Here is a 19,155-nt window from a genome sequence, read left to right as displayed (position 1 = left end):
TTCAGTCTGTGGTCCAGGTAAGATTAAGGTATCGTGCAAGAAAAATGACAAGTCTCTTCAATTATTTGGCCAATTTAGGTTACTGGGTAATATAAAGATGAGAAAAATATGATCTGTTTGTTAGCTCATATTTTTATGATGGTTTTTTGACTAAATTAGTATTTTCTGGGAAAAAATAATGCTTAATAATAAATAGCTTTGTTAATCCTTACTGCAAGCTTATTAGATAAGTTATGAGTGCTTTATGTATTCTGCTGCCTTACAGAATTGTGTATAAGCTGTTATGCAGCCTCCTAGGTCTTGATTTTGATTACCGGTAAATAAAATATACAATGAAAGATTAAGTTATCACTAGAATGTCGACTACATGAGCTTGAATGCTTTGGTAGCACAGTACAGTAGCCTGCTCTCTAACTAGTTTGTGAGATACTTTTGGTATGCTGTTATACTTCAGGTACTGTATTTAAGAAATAGACTGAATTTCCTTAACTAATGTTAGTCTATCTACTCCTGAGCATAATTGCATGAAAAATTTTATTCCTAGTATATTGAGATCATACTAGAACTATACTTGAGGAGGTTAAGCAAGCCCTTGAAAAGTGAAAAAGCCTTGGAAGCATCAAGAATATTATACTGCACTGTACTGTAATTGTCAGGTTATTTTAAGCAACTGGATAACCTAGAAGTGATGAGGTGACCACACTACAGAAAAACCTCATTACAGAACAAATGGGACTAGTGATATTGAGGACAATGTAATCCTAACAAGGTTTGCAATCCTTAGAAATTGATGTGCACCATTGGAGGAAGGTTTTACTGCCTCTAGATGTAAAGCAGAAGGGTGCCACCCCCTCACTCTTTTTCAGTGCCTTCCCGTTCCCGGGTCAGGATGCCTGAAAACTTTAAATCAATCAATCAGTCCCGTTCCCGGAAAGGTGCTAAGAACGTATGATCTGGTTGTGATTTTTCCGAAATGGGGTTCCTGTACTTTCTTCCCCAGTGGAGTATCATCGGCCTGAATGATCCTTGAAAGGAGGACTTCAAGTTCCTCCTCCACTTCTGCCTCACCTTCGTCTCATCACACACTGCCAGTTACAATGGAAAGGGTCTACCCCTCTTTCCCCTTTACTGTTTAGTCGAATAAGTCAAAGAAGACCGATCGATAGGAGTTGGTTAAGTGTAACTTTTACCATTCCTTACCCTGTGGAGGAGTGTGTGTTTCTCCAGGAGTTTCCTCATGAAGATAAAGAAAACGATGACAACTTGATGCAGAGAACTTCTGTGCGCACATTTACCAGCATTATCCTTGGAGCACACATTTGCCTTTGATTAGCAAGAGACTTGGTTCTAAATTTGCTAACCCACCCTAGACATACCAGAATATTTCGCAAGATTACTTAGCACAGGATCCTTATGTTCCAGGAATGTACCATGCGTTGGATTCCCACAGTTAAATTCCAGGAATGTACTACTCATTACTGTAATTCCCTACATATATGTTTCGGAAACTTATGCCAAGCTCGACCCATGTGTGCTAGAGCCCTGCGTGCCTATTCCCCAAGAGTAAGAACCCTACGTGCATGCCAAATCACCACACACACATTATGATCTTCAGGAAATCCTACCATGCTCCTAGACTTGACAAAGAAGAAAAGCAGTTGTGAAGACCAATTGTTCAAAATCTTGAGGCCCTTAGTCCAACCACACCTCATATATGTATGAGAGGGATATTGCTGTACCACCCTCAACCTTGTTCTCGTCAGTGAGGACAAATGCCGCTCTCCCCACCCTCCACTTACTTCAGAGAGCTTCAGTGATTTTTTCACCCAAAATGACGATCGCACTATGACACGTGTAAGAGGAGGAGTCCGATCTGTCCTAATCTCGGACATCGACAAATTCCTCTACTGTACATGGTATTGCAGGAGCAGCAGCACTATAGCAAAACCTGACCCTTCCTGGGAAGGTGTTTCGGTACGAGGTACAGGAGTGTGCTGCCAGTGAGAGCAAACATGAACACTCTTGGGTTAAAATATTGCCATCCACCCTACTCCCCCTCCTATTCCGGGATATTACCGAGACGATTCAAAGATGCCAAGTCTGGAAACACTATCAAGATAACCACCAATACATGCCAAGAAAATTTCCACTGGTGATCCTGGTACTTTCTTGCTTTATACGAGAAACTAAAGAGTGTTTTCTTCCCAGAGGATGTTTAAGTATACAGTATAAAGGGAGGATGGCCAAATGTATGCAACCCATTTTCATTATGACCATGTATGCTAACACACCCTCCACACTGATATAGGTTTTCCTTACAGTCTACCAGTTCCTAGTAGTGACCTAGCCTAACACATGCTGTATCTTCATGGCCAGGTCATTAGGAGGTTGACACATGTTTACATTTGCTCCTGTACCGTAACAAAATGCATAGACATATCCCAGGATGATAAATCAGCCAGTGTATCCCTCTTAAGGGTAAGTTTCCTGTTAATGGATGAGGGTTTGTATTTGTGCAGAAATCACAAATTTTTAAAGTACCATTTATTTTTCATAACTATGCAAACCAGTTCTTCCTGCCTCGAGTACCCTGTAAGCCATAGACTGAAGGTCAAAATGAGGGCTCGGTGGCTTGATTGGCTATGTCTCTGTCTGGTGTTTGCTAGAGTGGGGTTCGAGTCCCGCTCAGACCCGTTAGTGTCTGCAACCTTACCATCCTTGTAAACTAAGGTTGGGGGGTTTGGGGGAGCCTATAGGTCTATCTGCTGAGTCATCAGCAGCCACTGCCTGGTCCTAGCTTAGGTGGAGAGGCAGCTTGGGCGCTGATCATATAATATACAGTCGGTCTCTAGGGCAATGTCACTGTCCCTTGCCTCTGCCATTCATGAGCGACCTTTAAACCTTTAAACAGTAACTACCGTCACCTCGGTAAAGTTTTAACAGCAAGAGTTCCAGCTTTGCTAAAAGCATACACTTAAATTAAAGAATTAAAGTTTGTATAATTGGGAAAAATTACAATTACTTTAAAAGTTTGTGACATAGAAAGGGAGGTGGTGCCTTATCTTGATTAGGCAGCATATTATGGAAATTTAGATTTGTAAATAAGTCTGATTATTCCTACCAAATTTATGAAATTACTTAAAAGTGTTTAAGAGAAATGTGATGCTGTGGATTACTTGAGGTTGCACACATTATGAAAGAGCCTATAGAATTTTTACAGTGGCAAGTACAGTACTGCATATACAGACCATCTAGTATTTCCCTCTCCTTTCAATCTGCAAGGAGGAATTAAGACAAAGTACATCAAGAAAACCTCAACATTAAAAAATAATCTTAAAGGTTTGTGGAGGCTCATCTTGAAAAGGAGAATTTGAAAGCATACATATGGCTTCAATAACCCAGTGGACTTAGTACAATTATCAGAGTGAAGAATTGCAATTCCAGCAAAAGGGATTAAAGGTAAATTTCTTGAACACTAGTCATCACTGGCAAACTATATATATTGTTGGATCCAAACTGGATAAGGAAGGTGGATATGCTGTTTTAGATTGATATAGATGGAGATTTTATCAAGAAGAAATCCTCTATCATGTTACATTTTCACAGCAAAAATCTTGTAAATGGTAGGAGCCGACTAGTACAGTGGTAACGCGTTCGCCTAGCATTCGCATGGCAGCAGAACAATCCTAGCCGAGATCATGAGGTTAAGCTGTTTGCTGGGGTGGATACTGTTATGGTTGGGCACCACAGTGTGGTGTTGGGCTTGCCCAGCTGACGTTCGGGTGAGCATCTGTTGTGATGATGCTGAAACTGAAACCAGACACCTTTAACTTAAATAAGTTTTTAATGCAGGATGCTCAGTGTTAGATTTTGTTATCTATGCTTATTCCCATTTTTAATTTTTACTCATTTTTTTTTTTAAATCTCTTTACTGAACTTTTATATGATGCACACATGAAAAGACACATTTTAGTATTCTGCTTTATACTTAACAGATTTAATTTACTTGTAATATAAGTAATCCTAATACCTGTATGTAAATTCTACTGTAGTTGCTCTGTATTTTATAAGTACAATACCTTTTTTTTTAAATTAACCTACATTGATTATATAAAAATCATGATTCTAATATAGTTAAGCGTAAGTTTCCTAGTAATGTATTATTAAAGTAGAATTTGGTTTACTTTACAGGATATGGGTGGTGGAAAAGACTACAAGGCAAGGCTATTGAGCAATGTTCATGAAGGACTTCCCCTTCCTGACAACACAACAGAAGTTCAGTTAGTTACTGGACAGTATCTTTATTATCATTATGGCTGTGATGGATTTGATGACAGGGTATGTGATCAGTTTTCTTAGTTGTGAAATACATTGTTATTTTGCACACTGTATTTTGTGTTCTTGGGTAAGAGTTGTTACTAGTGTACAAAATTACTTTTATTCTTCAGTTTCGACTTTCTTAATGCTATATATATATGGTAGGTGGGTAAAGGGATTTCTAAATTTCCTTCAGCTTCCAGACCAAGTGTTTTGTATAAAGAGGCTTTTTTTTATTACAAAAATTGCATGAATGATTTTTAGTTTACATGAATTTTGTTATCGATTAAAAGGAAAACTCTTGTAAGTAGAAATGTTGCAATTTGACAGTATTATAATGTTTGATCCTGAGATGTTATGATGAATTCTCCTAATACTTTGAAAACCCCCTCCTCTTATCTTTCCTGCGCTACGTGCGTGTTAGATCCACTCCAAGGTTAGCAAGAAATAAAAGCCCCTTAGAAGCCTTGACCCATATCCATGTAATGACCTGTAAGACTTGGTCACGTATCAATGTGTCTGGCATATTTCCACTGATAAGATTTTCAGCAAAAATATAGGCACATTTATACTACGGTACTGTACTTTCATACCAAACTTAACTGTGATCACACATGTTGTTTTTGAAGAATTATAGTTCAGCAAAAATATAGGCACATTTATACTACGGTACTGTACTTTCATACCAAACTTAACTGTGATCACACATATTGTTTTTGAAGAATTATAGTTCAGCAAACCATGTAACAACGATAGATTAGAACATTACCCGAGATCACATGAGACATGCCAATAGAAGGATGGTCTGTAATGACTTAAGGACATACCTTTTCTTAAGTCCCAATGACCATACTTGAATTAAGGAGAGATACTTATTAAGACATGGTTTACCCTCCATACTAGTAGTGCCGGAAGCATATGTTGGTATTCGTTCCATTCTCTTTGGTGCTATATGTATGCATCTGTGTTATACTTTCAAGTTTGAGTGCTCTGAAATTCTAATTGGTATCTTTGCTGAAACCTCGGCTGCACCATTGACCAGTTCTTCCTTCATGGTCTAGAGAAAAGTGTGCCAAGTACTGTTTGTTGATAGAAATAGTCCAAAAAGATACTGCCTTAGTTTAATTGATATTACTGTACAGTATATGTTTAATGTAGAATTGTGTTCATTGCCAAGATTATCAAGCAAGGTTTAGTACTACAATTGTTTCATAAAATTGTCCCCTCTCCTGAATCCGTGTGGCGATGTACTTAGGAAGTTTGGCAAGAAGTACAGGTTCAGGTAAACGGCTTACCCAAAGGGCACGAAGTAGGTTCACCTCATGAGGAGACCCGTCTGCGGCAGATTGCAGGCGAGTGATACTGGTCATTTCCCTGAGGGCGAGCGAAGCCCTTTGGTCCCACAACGGTTGTTGAGAGTGTCACTCCGGGGTCATGAATGTGATGGGCCAAGAGAAGGTTGTGACTCAAAGGCAGGATGAAAGCAACCGAGTAACTTTATTACAGAACACCCGTTTATATATACCAGTACATAAACGCCAGACAAAAAGGACATAAGAACATAACAGGCAATTTCATGTTCAACCGACAACCATTGCTGTTAACAGTTACCGGTGAGAAAAACAGACATGTTTATTCAGGTCCCTATCAGTGCGAGGGGAGAGCAAAGATACAAAGCATAATATGTACAAAAAAAGAAATGTCGTTACTATGTACGATCGTGTGACACACTGTTGGTACAATATAGTATATAAATGCTATGTTATTACTTGATGCAAGCATATCATATCAGTTCTACAGACTATTTGAAAATGTTTCAAAATAAATTTTTTAAATCACTTACTTGTTCAGTGCTGAAGAGACTGTAATATAAAGTCGATGCAGTTTAAGTAAACAAGGATTTTGTTTATCATATGAACAGGTAAAAATTTGTCTTGCTTTATGCTTTCAGGTTTACTAATTCAAGCCTATCGCGTACCTTTTATAATCCCGTCCAAGCCAATACTTTAGTTTGTCCCGGTGCAAAATACAAAGCTTCCACTCTTTAAGAACAAAATACAAACCTTCCGCTCTTTAAGAACAAAATACAAACCTTCCACTCTTTAAGAACAAAATACAAAGCTTCCACTCTTTAAGAACAAAATACAAAGCTTCCGCTCTTTAAGAACAAAATACAAAGCTTCCACTCTTTAAGAACAAAATACAAAGCTTCCGCTCTTTAAGAACAAAATACAAAGCTTCCGCTCTTTAAGAACAAAATACAAAGCTTTCGCTCTTTAAGGGTGCCTTATTATTTCGGCGTAAGATGAAAACTAGCCAAAGCTAAAAGTTTAACAGGGGTGCTTGCTCATGAGGACCAACCATGCGAGTTTGTCCAGGATTGGAAGGGCATCGATGCGGCATCTTCTTATCTGCTGAGGAGACAGATCCTCATGGTCTCTTGCCCCTCGTACCGAGGTCACCTGTGCACACGGGTCTCCTTGTGATGTGTGTAGGGAGTGCTCACCCTCCCAGTGGTCGAGAAAAGTAACGTTAAAATAAATGCTTCTTGTATAAACTATAAAAACTTGAAAAAAAAAACAAGAAGAAAAATTAGAATATTGTGCCCGAGTGTACCCACAAGCAAGAGAACTCTAACCCAAGACAGTGGAAGACCATGGTAAAGAGGCTATGGCACTACCCAAGACTAGAGAACAATGGTTTAATTTTGGAGTGTCCTTCTCCTAGAAGAGCTTCTTACCATAGCTAGAGACTCTCTCCTACCCTTACCAAGAGGAAAGTAGCCACTGAACAATTACAGTTGGGTGAAGAAGAATCATTTGGTAATCTGTGTTGTCAGGTGTATGAGGACAGGAAAATCTGTAGAGAATAGGCCAGACTATTCGGTGTATGTGTAGGCAAAGGGAAAGTGAACCATAACAGAGAGAAGGATCCAATGTACAGTAGTACTGTCTGGCCAGTCAAAGGACCCCATAACTCTCTAGCTGTAGTATTTCAATGGGTGGTTGGTGCCCTGACCAAAATACTACCTAATAAGATAGTTTTGATGTATGGATCGGGGGAAGCAAAGCCTGAGTGAATAGAGATGAGAATATTAAGGTGGTTTATGAGTATCACTCTTGGAAGAATAGAAAATGCTAATTTAGGAAGAAGGGCAGCCGTAGTAAAGATTACAGAGGCGATAAGAGTGTCACAACTGAGATGGTGTCGGCTTGTGTTGAGGGTGTATGGTGGGGAGGGAGTGAGGAAGGCTTGGGAGGAACCTGTTTTGGGGGGTTGTCGAGAGGGAGGCAGAGAATTGGGTGGCGAGATAAAGTGAAGGATGATATCGAGAGAGGAGGTTTGATGGAAGTACTGTATGCCTTTTGATAGAAGGCATTGGAGAGGTTGCATCAGGCAACCAACCCCTTAATGAAGGGATAAAATTTGGAAAGAAGATGGAACTGTAAGTCTACACCAAAATGTGCAGATTTAACAGTAAACCATGATTTATGTTAGTGGGTTGTACCAGAAAATCAATTTCAGGCATAAACTGATCAGCCCTGTAGGGTCATCAGTGCACTTCACGCTATGCACTGTATGGATTTTCTCAAGTGTTTTTGTTTGCTGTGTTTCTTTATCCATAACCTGCACTTTATTAGTATCCTTTTTCTATACCTTGGTTGTTGCTTCCTCTTTCAATTTTGCTTTTCACTTGCGTAACTTTTACCTTATAGTAAACTGCAAGGTTTTCCCACAGTTGCACTAGGGCAGTGAATGGCCTCACAGGCCCCAGTGCCAGGTGATATTACCCACATTCTATAAATCCAATCCAAACCTGATGTACTGCTTTTCCAAAGATAAGCCGCCTGTTTATCCAAATTAACTACATGGCACTAACTCTAGTACAGGTAGCAGTGGGAGTGGTGACATATGCTCATCTTACAAATATCTATTATATTGTCTGAGTGACTGCTTTTAGCAACAGTGCCTAGGTAAAATCATAACCATTTAAGTGTGAAACATTGTATATATGCAGTACAATATATCCCAGAGTAAAACTTAGGTAGAAAGTTGTAGTATTTTTTCATAGTTTACTTTGCTACAAGTTTTATTGCAAGCAAAACGTAATGGTTCATTATTAGAATAAAAAGCAGTAACTATACCCAAGTTTGGTTGTACAGTATATTCACATAGTCTCAATTGTTAGTGCAAGTTAACAAGGAATTTTGTCTAAAGAAATTAGCCAAACTTAGTTTTTTTTTTATTAAAATTTCATCTTATTACTCATCCAGGAATCATAAGCTGTGGAAGCACAGAACAATTATGGCTAAGGCACAAATTGTCAAAATATAGATTTGTCCTCTATTTGAATCTTTCACTTTTTTAAGAGATTTTAATTTGTATGTGTATTAGATACAAATTGGATCAGGCATAGTTCAAATATTGTGGATTTAAAAAAACTTTCTATTTTATTTAGATGTGTTTACTTTATTTTAGTTTTCAGGCTCAAGAACAGTAGTTTTTTTTCAGTGTTGCACTTCCTATCGTGACATATGGAAGTGTCAGATTTTTTTTATATTTTTTTAACTTACATTACTGCTGATATTTGTTTCGGGTATGTATGTGTCTTCTGTTTGTATTGATTTAAATGTTAATGTTTACTTTATTATTAATTTCAGGGATGGGGATGTGGATATAGAACATTGATGACTCTTTGCTCATGGATTAGAGACCAAAAAAGCAGGTCTGGGACAGATCCTACAGATTCACATCCTGTCCCTTCCAACAGACAGATACAAGAGACTTTAGTTAAAATAGGAGACAAGGAAAGCAATTTCATTGATTCAAGACAGTGGATTGGAAGTGTTGAGGTAAAGAAAGGTTAATTGGATAATCTATTAAGTATTTTATGGCTTGGTAAAGACTGTATTCGAACATTGTAACAACCACATCAGTCTACATGTGAAGCATTTTCTTCCTATGAAATGAACTTGTGGCACTATTTTGGAAAATATATGTTTTATCATATTCTGGCTTGTATAAAGTACTGACAGGAAATATTACTTCCAAGAGGATGTGTCAGAACATTAGCATTTAATTTTATTTTAAGGTTGGGTATAATAGCATTTAATTTTATTTTCAGGTTGGGTATATCCTTGATTCTCTCTATGATGTACCATGCAAAATTGTCCATGTTAACTCGGGAGTGGAATTAAAAAACAACCTAAAAACTTTGTTGGATCATTTCAAAAATAGAGGTGCACCTGTAATGATGGGGGGAGAAACAGATGTTTCCTCCAAGGGAATTATGGGTGTTGCGGAAGGCCCAACAGAAGCTTATCTTCTTGTGGTAGTAAGTTTAATAATTCTTTTTGTTAGTTTATCATAAACTTAATCTTATTTGCTTTTCCTTATTTACAGTGTATCTTCAACCTACTATACTCTGTATGGGCTTCAAAGCAACAAATTATTGAAACCAATACATTACTAGAATTTTTATGTATGTTTTCTATGGTTGCACAGAAAAGTTCAAAACTTAAAAGGAAATTTGCTTCCAGAGAAAACCAGACTAGTCATTATAGAGGGGATAATGACTGACACACCAGAACTGAACCTTAATATAGCACTGTGAGTTTTAAATATATTTGAGCCAGCTCTGTAGGAGTCAGGCTGGTTATTCTCCTCCCTTTTGATAATAACATTTTATCTTGTGCAAGATTATTTTGTATTTATCTATACTGGATGCTTAATTTTATTTATTATTACTTTGAGATCATAAAAATTGTTGTTTTAGGTAGTTGGCAAAATTATACTTCTGACCCAGTTAAAGATGCAGTCAATAATACAGTATTATATATTTTGCGTAAACTTTTGAGCATTGGATACTTTGATTACTATAATTGTATAAGTATTTTGTCTATGCTGGAAAATCTTTAAATAATCCTGAATGAGTACTGGTTATGCCTGTTTATTGCTGTACAAATGAATAGGGAAAATTTTAATGTATGGGATGGTAACCCTCATAAACTGTTGAATTTAGTTATTTTAGCCTCTTTATCTCAAGGTCTTTATGTTCAAAATACTTTGCAGGATCCACATTTTTGGGGAGAAGGCAAAAGTAATAACCAATTACAAGGTGCTGGCTGGGTCAAGTGGCAAGCATTATCAGATTTCCATATGACTACTTTTTATAATCTGTGTTTGCCCCAGTTTACAGCAGTATCTAGGAAAGAACAGTAAGCCAGAGAACAGGTATGAAACTAAATTTTCATAATACATTTCGCTTAATATTTAAAGAATGTACGTGTTATTGAGAAATTATCTTAAGACTGTCACTTTCTTATTTTGTCTGTGTACCCTAAATTTTGACATTTTTTATTGCCATATGGCAATCGTAAAATGGTATTTATAGGTATGTTCAGAGGAATGTATCGATAGGTTTGTATGATCAGTTTTGAAAATAAGATACATGCATACATATACCAAGGCACTTCCCCCAATTTAGGGGGTTATCCAACATCAAACAAATGAAACAAAAAAGGGGACCTCTCCTCTCTACGTTCCTCTCAGCTTGACAAGGGACTCAACCGAGTTCGGCTGGTACTGCTAGGGTGCCACAGCCCACCCTCCCCCGTTATCAACAACACATGAAGCTTCATAACTCTGAATCCCTTACTGCTGCTACCTCCGCAGTCATCTAAGGCACCGGAGGAAGCAGCAGGGCCTACTGGAACTGCGTCGTAAATGCTCGCCATTCTAGCACGCTCTCTTACCTCTCTCACATCTATCTTCCTATCAACCAGAGCTTTCTTCACTCCATCCATCCACCCAAACCTTGGCCTTCCTCTTGTACTTCTCCCATCGACTCTTGCATTCATCACCTTCTTTAGCAGACAGCCATTTTCCATTCTCTCAACATGGCCAAACCACCTCAACACATTCATATCCAATCTAGCTGCTAACTCATTTCTTAGACCCGTTCTCACCCTCACCACTTCGTTCCTAACCCTATCTACTCGAGATACACCAGCCATACTCCTTAGACACTTCATCTCAAACACATTCAATTTCTGTCTCTCCGTCACTTTCATTCCCCACAACTCCGATACATACATCACAGTTGGTACAATCACTTTCTCATACAGAACTCTCTTTACATTCATTCCCAACCCTCTATTTTTTACTACTCCCTTAACTGCCCCCAACACTTTGCATCCTTCATTCACACTCTGACGTACATCTGCTTCCACTCCACCATTTGCTGCAACAACAGACCCCAAGTACTTGAACTGATCCACCTCCTCAAGTAACTCACCATTCAACATGACATTCAACCTTGCACCACCTTCCCTTCTCGTACATCTCATAACGTTACTCTTACCCACATTAACTCTCAACTTCCTTCTCTCACACACCCTTCCAAATTCTGTCACTAATCAGCCAAGCTTCTCTTCCGTGTCTTCAACCAGTACAGTATCATCCGCAAATAACAACTGATTTACCTCTCATTCATGATCATTCTTGTCTACCAGTTTCAATCCTCGTCCAAGTACTCTAGCATTCACCTCTCTCACCACTCCATCAACATTCAAGTTAAACAACCACGGTGACATCACACATCCCTGTCTCAGCCCCACTCTCACGGGAAACCAATCGCTCACTTCATTTCCTATCCTAGCTTTACTACCTTTGTAGAAACTTTTCACTGCTTGCAACAACCTTCCACCAACTCCATATAACCTCATCACATTCCACATTGCTTCCCTATCAACTCTATCATACGCTTTCTCCAGATCCAAAAACGCAACATACACCTCCTTACCTTTTGCTAAATATTTCTCGCATATTTGCTTAACTGTAAAAATCTGATTCATACAACAACCCCTACCTCTTCTAAAACCACCCTGTACTTCTAAGATTGCATTTGCTGTTTTATCCTTAATCCTATTAATCAGTACTCTACCATACACTTTTCCAATTACACTCAACAAACTAATACCCCTTGAATTACAACACTCGTGCACATCTCCCTTACCCTTATACTGTATAGTAGTACAATACATGCACAAACCCAATCTACTGGTACCATTGACAACACAAAACACATATTAAACAATCTCACTAACCATTCAAGTACAGTCACCCCCTTCCTTCAACATCTCGGCTCTCACACCATCCATACCAGATGCTTTTCCTCCTCTCGTTTCATCTAGTGATCTCCTCACTTCCTCTCTTGTAATCTCTCTCTCATTCTCATCTCCCATCACCGGCACCTCAACACCTGCAACAGCAATTATATCTACCTCCCTATTATCCTCAACATTCAGTAAACTTTCAAAATATTCCGCCCACCTTTTCTTTGCCTCCTCTCCTTTTAACAACCTTCCATTTCCATCTTTCACTCTCTTCACTTCTTTCCAAAACTTCTTATTCTCTTCATATGAATGACCCAATCCCTGACCCCACCTCAGGTCAGCTGCCCTCTTTGCCTCACTTACCTTGCGCTTTATTTCCACATTTTTCTCTCTATATTTTTCATACTTCTCTACACTATTACTCTGCAGCCATTCTTCAAAATCCCTCTTTTTCTCTTCCACTTTTACATTCACTCCTTCATTCCACCATTCACTGCCCTTCCTCATGCTGCCTCCAACAACCTTCTTGCCACACACATCACTTGCAATCCCAACAAAATTTTCTTTTACAAACTTCCACTCCTCTAAATTACCAGTTTCTCTTACTTTCACTTTGTCATATGCCATTTTCAACCTTTCATAATATTTACTTTTTACCCCCGGTTTTATTAGCTCTTCAACCCTCACTAGCTCCCTTTTACATCCACATACTTTATTCCCCCGCTCTTTTGCTACAATTAATTTTCTTTTCAAAAAATGATCAGACATACCGTTAGCCATACCCCTAAACACGTGCACGTCTTTCAATCTTCCAAACATTCTTTTAGTTATCAACACACAATCCATTAATGCCCTTTCTACTAATCTTCCATTTGCCACTCTTACCCATGTATACTTGTTTTTATCTTTCTTTTTGAAAAAGCTAGAACTTATCACCATCTCTTGCTCAACACATATCTACCAGTCTCTCACCACTCTCATTTTCACCTGGTACGCCATACTTCCCAATGACAACTTCTACCTCTCCAGCACCCACTCTAGCATTTAAGTCACCCATGACAACTACACAATTCCTTCTACCTAGTCCTTCTACACTCGTGGTTGATTCATTCCAGAACTCATTCCGCTCTTCTTCTTCTTTTCTCACAACCTAGCCCATACGCACTGACAAAAGCCCAACCTAACCCTTACCCACATTAACCTAGATGATATCTTCTTCCATTCCACTACTTTACCTGTAATCCATTCACTCAGCAATAAAGCCACACCCTCTCTTGCTCTTCCCTTTTCAATCCCAGACACACTACTAAACATTTCACCAAACATCTCTTCACCCTTCCCTTTTATCTTTGTCTTTGAAATTAAGATACTCTTTTAAAATGAGGTGCTGACACGTTAGCTTTTCCAATTAGTTATGACGTTGACAACAATTGAGTAAACCCATAATTCTACTATGGTAGATTATCTTCAGGAGTACCTAATTCGCTATGAGGTTTACTTAGGTTACCTTGAATATATTTGAGGATTGTTGTAGTCAAATCTGTGCCATAGACAGTGAGGTAGTGAAGAGGCCTAGGTACATCCAAGTTCTGTGTCCTTTTCCATCTGGTAGAGAACCTCCTCCATATCTCTTGATTCCTTGGCATATAGGTTGAATAAAAATGGTGAGTAGATCATTTATTTTCTTGAAGCTGCCGGTATTGCTATTGGATGACTGGGTAGGGCCTTGGGAAGGTTTCAAACATTCTATCGTGGACTGTTTGGCAGCAATAATTCTATAACCCCATTTCTTTCCATACTTGCACTCCACGATTATCTCCGACTCTTAAGGTCATCGGCAGTCCTTCATCAAACAGATCACTATAATGGCATTAGCTGGTCATTGGTCACCTGTCATTCATAGAAAAGCTTTTGCTTCACATCTGTGTCTGCATCATTTATGTTTTAAGCAGCAATGCTCCAGTATTTTGAGTCTCCCTATCAATTTGTGCATTAATCAGTGTTGAGGGGTGATCTAGAGCGGTGGGTGGATAACGGAAACTTAAGTATGGATATTGTTAGCTTCTCTCCTCCCTGTGGATATACTCCCGTTCTTTGGCATATGTTGTTTACACCAGGAGGATCTTTGCGTCCTTTTGTGTGTTGATTGCATACACATCAGCATACTGGAGTAGTGGATGATGCTGCTTGTAAGTATGTAGATAGTTCATTGACTGCCGAGTAGTGCTGTTGGCAAGAAAGGTATAAAGTATTGGCCTTTCAATAAGAAATAAGTAGTTATTTCCCCTTAGAGGTATAACAGATGCCCCGAAAGTGGGAGACTACTGTACTCTTTGTCGTCTCCACATAGGTCAAACTCGGTTGACACATGAATATGTTTACTGGCCAATACCACCCATATTGCGACGACTGTTTGGTATCTTTGACAGTGAGGCATTTGTTGACTGAATGCCCCACATGTAGTATTGGAAGAAATAGATATGTTTGAGGCTCGAGGTGAGGATGGCAGGTTCATCCTTACCTAGATTCTTGGATATGCGTCCTACCATGCTAGCGGTATTTTTAGCTTTACTTCAGAAGCAGGTCTTCTGAAAGCTATTTAACTTTTAAAACGACATCTTTGCTTTTATGGTTTTAATTTTAATGAAGCCTTTATATATTTCATATAGAGTACCAGAAATTGTCTGTTTGGTTATAAAAGATTCTTAAATACAGATGGTCCTCAACTAGCAAACATTCAGATACAAACGAAAATCCAACTGAAATCGTAAATCTCGGCTATTGTATCAAAAGTTCCTATAGTACTGTAATAGGATAAAGAAATACTGTAATAAAACATTATATTTATTACAATAAATAAAAGGACATTTGCAGTAACCCGATTTTTATTTCAATGAAACGGGACTATTTGCTGTCTTTTATAGCTAGAAATAGTACGCATGGAATTTTGTTAGTCCTACCCTACGCTAGAAATAACAAAATTCGACTTGGGTCATCTCGACTTGCAAACAGCCGTTTGGAACCTATTATTTGTAAGTTGAGGACCGTCTGTACCACATTAACTCTTTGAGCCCCAGTCCCTTTTTTTGGAATAAACCCACCTTAGCTCAAAAGCTATAAGACTTTACATAATTTTTCATATACCGTAGCTCAATAAAGTTCCTTTTCATTGATATTACAAATTTTATAGATTTTTCATACATTTAAATAAAAAAAATAAAAATTACTGAACCAAAATTACATCCAGTGGTGCTCAAATGGTTAAAAATTGTGAAACAAAATTCTTATAAACTTTAGTGGCGATAGCTTTGTGTTACAGGCATTTCACAAGATAAAAGAATAAAGTAAAACTTCAATAGAAATTAAGTTACCTGCACACTCGAGAAAAAATTTACTTCAACAGGTTGTTATACTATACTGTATCTTGTAGGGCTCAAAGTAAAACAAAGTAAAAAAGAATTTTATGAAATTTTAATAAGAAATACCATAGTTTTTATAAAACATTTCAATAAATATTCTAAATATCAACAACTAAAATTCAATTGTGAAATTATATTTTTATGGCAAAATAGCTATCTATTTTCATTTGATTCTTTGAAAAGATAAATTGCTCAAGTATGTACATGTTATACTTTTAATATCCTAGCTATGTGTACTAATATGCAAAAATCTCATCTTTTAAAGTATTTACAGTGCTATTTAGGGCTGTAACTTCATCATCTAGTCTTTTTGCATGTGTGTACTTCTTAAATATTTTATATACAAAGATTTAGACAATGTGGATATCACATGTTCCTAAGGCAATTCTGTTTGGCAGGTAATATTGTATCATTAAGTATTTGTTTACAGATGGTATATTTAGTGAAATAATTCAAACAATTTAGTAATCTAAGTCAGTGAATTTATTTCAAAATTTGTGGTGAAACTTTGTGCACACTATATTTACACGTGTTGGGAATGGAGATTAAGGGGAGGGTATGAATTAAGTGACGACTGTAAAGCCCACACCTTAGTTACTCCAAGGAAAGTAAAATAAAATAGGATGAGAGGGTCTAACAAATATTATAATTATAAATATTTTCACATACTAAAATGTGTTAAAATAAACTTCTGCACAGGGGACATGTGGATTTGTTGCTGCTATTGAACCACTTGTACTGTAAAGAAAAAAAAATAGACATTATTGAAAGTATCTGTATAATTCAAGTAACAGCAGAAAGTATGTAATCTCGTTTTTGTAGACAAAAGAAGCTACTTCAATTCATGCATATTTATAATCCATATTGTAGGATGTAACCAGCCACATTGTGTATGCCAAACCTAGAATGTGGTGATAATTTTTATTTGGAAATATTTGAAATGCATGTTTAATATATTTTATTCGATTATAAAGTTTACCATACAAAAAATTATTTACTTTGCAAAAAATTAATCTTTTTAAATATTTATATATTGTTTTTCAGCAGGGTAAAGTAAGCTCCATTTCATGTATGTTCCATTGTGTTTAATATTAGTGATTCATATAATTTCTGACTACATAATGCTTAGCTCAGTGTAAACTCCTTTATTTTCTAGCGTTTGTCACATAAGCCTGGCCTTGTTCTAACTTATTACTAATAATTTGTGATTTGTTCCAACACAGAGACTTACCTCGAAACACTTTCTTAGGAGACTTACACTTTAGGAGGTGGGAGTGCCTCCATGACTGAGGGTCCAAACAACTGGAAAGTAGGATAAACTACACAAAGAGCTCATTAATTGTGCTTAAAGTACTCACCCTACATAATTCCTTAATGACGTGCTTGATGTAATATGGATACATAGCATAGTGCGGGTCTACTGTGCAAGACTTCCCAAGACGATAAATAGTACGAGGAGAAGAAGGGGAAAAAATTGAAAAGATCACCTGTGTCTATAGATTTGAAACCGCGATTGAACCTGGGGCTTGGGCCGTTAAATCGGTTGGAGCGCTGAGATGACTGGCCCGATGGAAAAACCATCCAACGACTTCCTCGTACAATCTTTGAGATAGTGAGAAGTGAACGTAGACTGGCTAGACCAAGTACCTGCTCTGAGTACTTGTACCACTGACATGTTCTTTTCAAAGGCTAGAGAGGTACTTAAACCTCTAACATCATGTGCCATCGGCTTTCGTGGAACTTTAAGTCCAGCACTCGAATAAGCCTGAATGATAACTAGCCTGAGCCAAAAAGAAATGGTGTTCTCGGAAATATTCTTTTTCGTCCTCCGCGTGGACACAAAAAGATTCTTCAAACCAGGGCGGAGATTTGCTGTCCTTTTAAGATATTTCCTAATAGCTCTGACAGGGCAGAGCTTTAAATCTTCTTGATTACCTGAGTTTGGAATCGCCGGAATCTAGAAACCCTCGAACCTAGTATCCCAAACGGATGGGTTCTGGGTCTTGGCAACAAACGAGGGAACAAACTTGAGGGATATTTCTCTCCAACCCCTTGAGTGTTCTATCTCATAAGACAACCCATGAAGTTCACCTACCCTCTTCGCCGAAGCCAAGGCTAACAAGAAGACTGCTTTAAGCGTAAGATTCCTGTCAACAATATCTTAAAGGTTCGAAGGGCGGCTTACTAAGTATGTCTAGAACTCTAGCCAGGTCCCATTTAGGAACCCTAGGAGAAGAAGGTGGACAGGACTGCTCAAAACTCTTGATGAGCATAGAGATGTGTCTAGAAGAGCCCAAATCTATCCCTTTCAAGAGAAAGACTTGTCCAAGGGCGGCTCGTACCCCCTTTATTGCTGGAACCGACATGCCCAGCACATCCCTGCAATGTTGGGGACTGCAGCTTCTAAGGGCTCTATTTTCTTTGCAGCACACCATTTAATAAAAGTTGCCCATTTTGCTTGGTAGACAGCTGTAGAAGACTGTCTCAAGTAACGGGACATTCTCACAGCTGTCTTTGACGAATAGCCTTGTCTTTTCAGGAGCCATTGGATAACCTCCAGGCGTGAAGACGAAGGGACTGAGGGTTTTCGTGGAACCTCTGAAAGTGTGGCTGGCTCAGTAGGTCTGGTCTCTCCGGTAGAGGCCACGGAGGAAGAACCGCCAGACCTTTCAGGTCTGGGAACCACTCTCTCTCCGGCCACCAAGGCACTACCAAAATCATCTTCGGTTGTTGGCTGTCCTTACTCTGTTGAGGACTTGTCTTATCAGAGCGAAGGGAGGAAAGGCGTACACGTCCAGATTGTCCCACTTGTGTTGAAAGGCGTCCTCCAATGCCGCCTTTGGGTCTGGGACAGGAGAACAGAATACGGGGAGTTGCGCGTTCAACCTCGTCGCGAAGAGATCCATTACCGGAGAACCCCACATCTGAATGATGAATCTTGCTACTTCTGGGTGAAGAGACCATTCTGTCCCCACTACTTGGCCTACCCTGCTGAGGCTGTCTGCTAGAACGTTCTTCTTTCCCGGAATGAATCTCGCTGACAGCCTGACTTGTTCTTTTTCCGCCCTCTCCAGGACTTGCAAGGCGAGAACGCACAACTCCTTCGACTTCAACCCTCCTTCCTTCTTTATGTACGCCACTACTGTGGCATTGTCTGACATTAGAGCCACTGAGTTTCTTTTCAACTCCCGAGTGAAGTGTAGGCAGACTTCCTGAACCGCTTTCATCTCCTGAACCGCTTTCATCTCCAGAACATTGATGTGGAGAGCCTTCTCTTCTACCATCCATTTGCCTCTCGCTGT

The 19,155-nt window shown here is 38.6% G+C and overlaps 2 protein-coding genes across 12 annotated transcripts in view; one reads left to right on the top strand and one right to left on the bottom strand.

Annotated features, from left to right (window-relative positions):
- LOC137631563 (ufm1-specific protease 1-like) overlaps window positions 1–19,155 on the top strand; it is a 62,882-nt gene that overhangs the window by 37,870 nt on the left and 5,857 nt on the right. For 8 of the 10 annotated variants that reach the window (XM_068363378.1, XM_068363381.1, XM_068363382.1 and 5 more), the window contains exons 2-5: window positions 4,192–4,338; window positions 8,979–9,170; window positions 9,443–9,652; window positions 10,390–10,551. In XM_068363378.1, coding sequence (XP_068219479.1) covers window positions 4,192–4,338; window positions 8,979–9,170; window positions 9,443–9,652; window positions 10,390–10,539 — 699 coding nt within the window. In that variant the 3' untranslated portion in view covers window positions 10,540–10,551. Of the gene's footprint in view, window positions 1–29; window positions 87–3,632; window positions 3,783–4,191; window positions 4,339–8,978; window positions 9,171–9,442; window positions 9,653–10,389; window positions 10,552–19,155 lie in introns of those variants that run through there. The other 2 variants (XM_068363380.1, XM_068363377.1) reach the window with 2 other exon arrangements.
- Window positions 15,296–19,155, bottom strand: part of Ltn1 (E3 ubiquitin-protein ligase listerin) — a 77,569-nt gene continuing 73,709 nt past the window's right edge. The window contains exon 25 of one of the 2 annotated variants that reach the window (XM_068363373.1): window positions 15,296–16,591. In XM_068363373.1, coding sequence (XP_068219474.1) covers window positions 16,532–16,591 — 60 coding nt within the window. In that variant the 3' untranslated portion in view covers window positions 15,296–16,531. The remainder of the gene's footprint in view (window positions 16,592–19,155) is intronic. The other variant, XM_068363374.1, reaches the window with a different exon arrangement.

Source organism: Palaemon carinicauda, chromosome 40 (assembly GCF_036898095.1).
Source record: "Palaemon carinicauda isolate YSFRI2023 chromosome 40, ASM3689809v2, whole genome shotgun sequence".
Classification (NCBI taxonomy): Eukaryota; Metazoa; Arthropoda; class Malacostraca; order Decapoda; family Palaemonidae; genus Palaemon; species Palaemon carinicauda.
This window is presented reverse-complemented; position numbering and strand designations above follow the sequence as displayed.